At 52.6% G+C, this 7,815-nt stretch overlaps 1 protein-coding gene and 1 non-coding gene across 2 annotated transcripts; both read right to left on the reverse strand.

Annotated features, from left to right (window-relative positions):
* Window positions 1-5,078, reverse strand: LOC104875479 (alanyl-tRNA editing protein Aarsd1). The gene is made up of 6 exons (XM_010643020.3): window positions 4,724-5,078; window positions 4,513-4,644; window positions 2,710-2,869; window positions 1,124-1,181; window positions 313-586; window positions 1-216 (listed from the first exon to the last, which is right to left on the reverse strand). Exons 1-6 carry the CDS (start codon window positions 4,829-4,831, stop codon window positions 1-3), a joined length of 948 nt encoding a protein of 315 aa, XP_010641322.2. The 5' UTR covers window positions 4,832-5,078.
* On the reverse strand, window positions 2,013-2,149 carry LOC117285908. Its single transcript, XR_004517039.1, has one exon. It is a non-coding gene; the product is annotated as a small nucleolar RNA SNORA2/SNORA34 family (small nucleolar RNA).
* Window positions 5,079-7,815: the final 2,737 nt, after the last annotated feature.

A 7,815-nucleotide genomic window follows, 5' to 3' on the forward strand; every position in this document is an offset into this window, starting at 1 on the left:
TCACCCTGCAGGGGGCAGAGCTAAGGATTCCAGGCCCTGAGGACAGACAGACGGGGCCACCGAAGGGGCCAGGGCCGGGATGTACTTGAGCAGCGCGGTGAGAGCCTTTTCGTTCGCGTGACTCCGCTCCACCCACTTCAGCACTCGGTGCCCGGCCAGAAAGAGCAGGTTGGCCTTGCTCTTCTTCCCCTTCTCGGTGCCCAGGAGCTTGATGACCTACAGCAGGGGTCACAGCGACTCTTGCGCACACAGCCTGGAAGCAGGACGGCAGAGCCCCCACCCACCTGCTGCAGACAGCTCAGGCCCACCTACCTGCAGGTCGCTGAGGTTGCTCACGTGGGTCCCGCAGCACATGTTGGCGTCCACGCCCTTGATGGTCACCACCCGCACGGGCCCAGCGTGATCATCCGGCAGCCCCCGGCCCCGCACCTGCTCCACCTCGGGGTCGTCTGGGCTCAGCTCGCGCACACTGACAGGCAGCCGCGCACGGATCTTCTCGTTGGCGTTCTGCTCGATGGCAGCCACCTGCTCTGCGGTCACGGAGGGGCTGTTCAGCTCGATCGTGCTCCGCAGCCGCCCCAGCTCCCTGCCCGGGAAGGAGGCCACTGCGGGAGGCGCTCACCACCGCACCGCTCATACCAGCAACTGCCTTTCACCCTCACAATAACCCCACAAGGGCCAGCCACTGTGGCGCACAACTGTCACCCGGTGCTCTGGAGGCTGAGGCAGAAGGATCGAGTTCCAGCCCCACCTGGGCAACTCAGTGACTTCCCAAGACTCAGTCTCAAGATAAAGGGCTGGGGATGCAGCTCCATGCAAAGGCCCTGAATTCAATCCCCAGTACCACTGAAACACCCCTCAAGGTAGGGACCGCCCTTCCCGCCTCACAGGTGAGGGCACTGAGGGACGCACTCAAAGCCAGAGGCCAGAACAGGGGGAGGGGTTACTCCAGGCCTCTGAGCTCCAAACCCTATGTCCTCCCAAGCAAAGGCAGATGTCCCTCCTGTCCTCCCATGTTCCCCTAAGAAACACAGGCTGCCCTGTGATCTTCAACCTGAGGGGAACCTGTGTGTCACCTCCTGTTCCCAACCCATCCGGGGACAGGTGGGGAGCCCCTGCTCACCACGAGGTTGTCTTCAGGCCAAACAGATGATCAGCAACTGCGGTGATGAGGTGTTGCCCTGGGCAACAAGAGCAAAGGACAGGAGAGCAGGGAGGTGTCAGCCCGCACTGAGCTCGGCTACACCTGGGATCCCAGCCCTGGGAAGGCTGAGGCAGTAGGACGAAGGTCAAGGCCAGCTGGGCTGCACAGTCAGACTTGTCTCAAACCCCCCAATCTTTAAAAAACAAAAGCGAAGGCCGGGAATTTAGCTCAGTGGTTCAGTGGCCTGCCTTGCAAGCGCAAGGACCCGAGTTCAATCCCCGGCACCAAAAAAAAAAAAACAACAAAAAAAGCGAGAAGCCCAGCTTCACACTCCACAAAGATAAAGTCACTGTGGCCCCACAGGCCACCAGGGCCGCTCACCTGAGGCAGAACTACCGTGGCAACGGCGCTTGCTGAGGTGAGATGTGAACCTCAGTGCCTCTTTTCATTAAATACCCTGCCAACTGACGATTGTACTAAGTGCATAGAGGGTTACTGTCCTCAACACAGAAAAGTGTGTGCAAAGTACTTAGAACTCGGAAGATAAACACTTAAAACGTGGTTCTCTGTGGACAGAAAAGAAAATAGCAGGGAAGACAGTGGGGAAGTGTTTAACATGCCCTAAAGTAAAAAAAATAAGACGAGGAAAATTTAAGTCTGTACTTTTGATGCTGATACATACTTTTAAATAAATGTAAAACTATAAATCAAGAGAGGCAAAGATTTTGTTTGTCTGTTTTTGAGAGACAGGGTCTCACAATGTGGTCCAGGCTGGCCTTGAACGGCAGCGACCCTCCTGCCTCAGCCTTCCAAGTGCTGGGATGACAGCTATGCCCCACCACGCCTGGGTATAACTGCTTTTTTAGTAAACTGTGCCTTTCTAATGAATTGACCATTCCATTTGCCAAGTTCTAAAATGGCCAACAGACCATAGAAAGACATCTCTTTAGGCTCCTGCTTGAAACCAGCAGCTGCAGAAAACTGCCGGCCTTGATCCAGGGCCAGCCTGTCCAGGTCCTGGTGTGCAGCGTTCAGCCACGCACTGTCACTGGGTACATGCTTCCCGCGTGCCCGCACTAGAGGTTCAGGGCTTATCTGAGTCCGTAGCCTGAGAGGCCTGGGTTTGATGCCCAGCGCCTTCCAATAGCAAAGGACACAGTGGCTGCTGAGGGGAAGCGGGCCAAACAGGAGCAACTGCAGCCACAGACGCACAGGGAGCACTGGGGTCACAACAGCTGCAGCACCGGGACAGAAAGCGCTAGGCTGAGGAACCGTCTCCAGGAGACCACACTGTCGCCAGGAGGCAGAGGACAGGCTGGACAAGAAGGGAGCCTTTCTCGTTGCACTCCGGGCCCTGTGGACTGGAAGAGGCTTCGAGAGAACCAGGCGGCGGTATCAAGGGGGGGCGCCAGTGACACCCGAGGCCCGTGGTCGTGCCAATGCTTTCAATTGTTCCTGTCCCTTTCCCGCACTCTGTCCTGCCCTGCTGAGCTGGACAATCTGAGGCGAGACCCCTAACTACATCCCAGTCACCACGGCACATGCTGGGCCGGCCACGCCCTTACCCGAGTGCTGCTGCATGTGGTCAAAGCGCCGCTCCCAGTCCACGCAGACCCGGACCCGGCTCCCCGGGGCCAGTGGCGTCTCCGTGAAGTGAGCAGCTTCAACCCCGCGGCGGGTCACTCTCAGCACAGGGACATTGTCGATCGTGCCCCTGTCGTCAGGCTGGAGAGGAACAAAGGCAGGTGGCGGAGAGCCAGGGCTCGGCCTGCCTGCTATAAGGAAGTCAAGGGACAGACCCAAAGCAGAGCCCCCAAGAGCATAGGTGGTCCCCTGCGATCCACGCCGGGCACTTGTGGATGCCTTGCTCTGAGCTCCTATGCAGTCTGCTCTTCAGAGCAGATGACAGAATTAAAATGGGAAGAGATCGGAAGTACGGCAGTGAAGGTTTCAGTAAAACCCAAAGAAACTGTATCTTCACTGTTGTTTCCTAATGTGGATTCTTATCCTTACTGATCTTGAAAATGGCTGGTCAGGGAGCACGTGCCTGTAACCCCAGCTAGTCAGCAGGCTGAGGCAGGACAATCCCACGTTAGAGGCCAGCCTGGGTACAAACTGAGGCTCTGCCTCCCAAATTTAAAACAAAAAGGTTTCTAAAATGACCAGAATTTTTCTGCCTCTCACTACTCCACACTCTGCTTTGCTACCAGGATAAGATTCAAGAATATTCATTCCTTTATGAGAGTATCAAGGATCAAGTGCTTCCAAGACACAGTTCCAGCCCAAGAATACAATGTAAACAAGACAGGGTCCTCCTGCGACAGACACAGAGACTTCCAGCAGCTGCAGCAGGATCTAGCCAGTACTGGCGAACCTTTCAGGGCTTTCGGGGGCACAAATAACCCACGGCAGCACGCATGCCATTCCATAGGTTCGCCACCACTGATCTATACCTTGCCATGATGCTGAAAAACACATGCTGCCTGAGAACCCTAAGTTGAGGGCCAAGCGGGACTTCCTGAAGGGAATGCTGCCTACCTGAGGCCTGGGACGGACACCTGCGGGTGCAGGCTTTCCTTCAGATCAAGAAACCTCGGTGTGGGAAAACTGCTGGCATGCACCTACCCTGTGTTCACACTGCCCTCACTGGAATCCCACAGGGCCATCTTTTCCAGCCCCAGCCAAACACCCGGTCAGTTCCCACCTTGAGGTTTTGGTACCTGCCGTGCCGTAGGGAACCCTCTCCCTCCCCAGCACCCCTAGGTAATTATAATGCCTCACCCCTTCCTTTCCTCTAGGTCCACCCTGCAGTAACTGGCTCCTCTCCAAGAGCATCCCAGCATTCTTGCCCTGATTAGGCTTTATCCTCCTGCACACCACATTCCTGGAAGATACCCCATGCAGATAAAGACACTGACTTGCCATTCTTTATCCTTAGAGCCGGGGATAACACTGAGCATGTTTGGTTTTGGTTTTTTGAGACCCATTGTTTTTTGTTTTTGTTTTTCGTTACTAGGGAATCGAACTCAGGACCTTGTGCTTGCGAGGCAGGCACAGCGCCACTGAGCTAAATCCCGGCTGGTTTGGGGTTTTGAGATAAGGTCGTGCAATGCGATCCTCCTGCCTCAGCCTCCCAAGTGTTGGCATTGCAGGCTTGCGCCCGATTTAAACACATGTTCCGCGAGTGTCTGCAGATTCATGTTGAAAGGAGAGTGACGCACACGACCGCCCTACCTGTCCCCCGCCCTCGGGGAAGAGCAACGTGTCCTCCAGCACCACCTGGAATGCTTGCGCCCGATTTAAACACATGTTCCGCGAGTGTCTGCAGATTCATGTTGAAAGGAGAGTGACGCACACGACCGCCCTACCTGTCCCCCGCCCTCGGGGAAGAGCAACGTGTCCTCCAGCACCACCTGGAACCCGCGCCTCACCTCCTTCTGGCCTTCGCCAGCCTCGGCCGGCATCTCCGCGGGGCGGCAGGCGACCACCACGGTGGAGAACTGCAGGGGAAGGACGAGACTCAGACAGCCCGACCCCCGCTCCCCGTGGCGCGCCCCCCAGCCTGCGCCCCGGCCACACCTCGCGGGCATAGCTGTCGCGCTGACACTGGAACGCCATCGCGGATTCCGATCCCAGGAACGCAAGCCTGACGCCGGCAGACGGGAATTCGCGGGGGACAAATTTCATCCACGACAAGTCTCTGCGCAGGCGCGGGGGCTGGGGGACGGAGCGTGGTTTGGCCAAGGTTCTTGAAAACGCAAAGTGCAGGCGTGCTGGCTTGGTTTGAAGCTCCTTTAAAATTTGCCTCCTAGACGAGCAGAACGGTGCACGCCTGTGATCCCAGTACTCGGGAGGCTGAGCCAGAAGGATCGAAAAGTAGACCCCAGCGTGCGCAACTTAGTAGCTTAGGGAGACCTGTCTCAAAATTTTAAAATAAAAATATAAAAGGAGCTGGGGATGCAGCTCAGTGCGAAGACTTTGGTTGCAATCCCAACACCACTTAAAAAAAAAATCGCTCTAAAAACATTGTCATGTGGTTTAGCGTCCCGGGAGTCTTGGCTGCTGGTGCCGCTTGGATGAGGAGCAGCGCGGCGCACTGGAGACAGGTAATGCTGCAGGCGTAATGTTAATACGTCCAATTCAACGTCTTCAGGAAACTGCACTGCATTACTGTTTCACCCGGTAAAGAAATTTTATTCTAATTTTTTTTTTTTTTGTACCAGGAATTGAACTCAGGGCTTCGTGCTTGCCAGGAAGGCGCTGCACCGTTGAGTGAAATGGCTCACTTTTCTCCCCATACAAAATTTTCGGGTCACAGTATTTCACGCAGGGCATCTCAGTTCCGATGAGCCACGTCTCAGGTACTCAGGCTCCCGTTTGGCCGAACTGGACATCACAAGACAGGTTAATAGAAGTAGCAAGCTGTGATCAACGCTTTGAAACGTTAAGTGGATTAAAAGTTAGTTAACTCTCTGCTCTTTTAAATATCTCTTTAAATATCTCTTTTAAATATCAACTAAAGTTAGAAGGCTCCAGATGTTTCCAAATTCAAAATCTAGAATTTTTTTACGTTATAGAGGACTGAACCCCAGAACACTCTAGCACTGAGCTATGTCATCTTGATACCTTTTTATCTCTCGTTTTTTGTTTTGAGACAAGGTCTTGCTAAATTGCCAAGCTGGCCTCAAGTGTGGAATCAACCTTCTTGCCTCAGCCTCCTCAGTAGCTGGAATTATAGCCTGTGCCACCCAGTGCCCCAATTACAGCCCCGCAGTTTTGCAGAATTTTGACAGTTAATGCAGAGCATAGCCCATGTGTTATGAAACATATTTTGGTTGGACTCAGGAGCAGTATTTTAACCAAACATAGTAACATTTATGCTGCAAAACAGTATTCGTAATGGAATAAACACAGTCTACTGATAGCCTCACATTTTAGGTCCAACTTTGCTGCCAAATTAATTTTGGTGTCAAATTACAAAAAATATTTTGGTTTTCAGAACATTGTGGTTTTCAGGATTGTGGACAAGCATTTGTCCAAGTTCAGGTCTCAACTCTGCCATATACTGTGACCTGTTTCATCCATTCTGTGTCACTTACTTTTCTCAGTGCTGAGACAAAATACCCAACACCCAAAGCTAAGGGGGAAAAGTTTATTTGGCTCACAGTTTCTCAGTGCTTTCAGTCCATAATCGGATGGCTGCAAGGCGGGGTGGCAGAGGGGCCACAGTTCATGGTGGTAGAAGACAGCAAAAGCAACCAGGAACCTTAACAGCTTCTTTCCGCCCCTTTGAATTTATTCAGACTACTTAGGGCTCCGTGTAGTACTTAGCTCCGTGGTGCCGGTGCCTGCCTTGCATGGGCAAGGTCCTGAGTTCGATCCCTGGTACCACCAAAAAAAAAAAAAAAAAAAAAAGTGCAACAGACTACTTAGGGTAGGCAGCACTTACACCCTGAATCCTAGTGCCCTCCAGCAAGCCCCACCACACTCTTGATTCAGCCACCTCCAGAATAGCCTATAACCACGGAAGGCTTTGGGGGACAGCTAGACACAGATCATAGCACATACCTATGAGGAAAAGGTCTACCTCACACAGAAGAGGTGCAAGGCCAGCCATAATGGTGCACACCTGCAATCCCAGCATGCAGGAAGGAGGCTGAGGTGGATCGCACCATGAGTTTAAGGCCAGCTTGGGCTACATAGTGAGTTCAAGACCAACCTAGCAAGATAGTCAGACCCTGTCTCAAAAAAAAAAAAAAGATATTAATTTCAGACTTTTTGCTTTGATACACAGCCTCACTATGTAGCTCAGGCTGAAGTTGAACTTGGCAGTGTAGCTGAGGAGCGCTGGGATTACAGGTGTGCACCTCACCTGTTTGAGCTTCAGACATTTTTAATAAGAACACATAAAATACTTAGTTAATTGTAAAACATAATAGTAATGCTACTTTTCTTTCTTTCTTTTTTGGTCTGGTCCTGGAGATTGAACTCGGGGGCACTCAGCTACATCCCCCGCCTTTTCTAGTTTATTACACAAGACCTGCAGCTGGGGGTGAAGCTCAGCGGGAGAGCATTTGCCCAGGCAGTGGGAGGACCAAAGAGGTTACAATGACCGAGACAGGGTGTACACGCTGACCCCCAAAACGAACCCAGATACTCCGTATCATAACTATACGCCAATAAACATTGTTTTAAAAAAGGATTTGAGGGGCCGGGGATTTGGCTCAGTGGTTCCGCTGCCACCTACCTCGTGAGCACAAGAGCCCGAGTTCAGTTCCCGGCACCATTAAAAAAAACAATTAAATTTGAAAAGGACTTAAAGTGTAAAGCACCAGCACTGCCAATAGAATAAAGGAGAAGAAAACACAGACAAGGTCTCACTAAGCTGCCCACTCAGGCTGGCCTCAAACTTACCGTTCTCTTGCCCCGGCTTCCCAAGTAGCTGGGATCATGGGTGTGCACCACTGTGCCTGGCTAGTGATACAGCTTCGCACTGTGGGATTTTTAAAGGATTAATGTCAATAGCAAAATGATCAAAAGATGTTGCTAGAAACCGGGCGTGGTGGCGCACACCTGTAATCCCAGCACTCGGGAGGCTGAGGCAGGAGGATCGCTATGAGTTCAAGACCAGCCTGGACTACATAGTGAGTTCCAGGTCAGTCTCAACTACA

Source organism: Fukomys damarensis, unplaced genomic scaffold (genome assembly GCF_012274545.1).
Source record: "Fukomys damarensis isolate Sample0158 unplaced genomic scaffold, DMR_v1.0_HiC HiC_scaffold_13, whole genome shotgun sequence".
Classification (NCBI taxonomy): domain Eukaryota; kingdom Metazoa; phylum Chordata; class Mammalia; order Rodentia; family Bathyergidae; genus Fukomys; species Fukomys damarensis.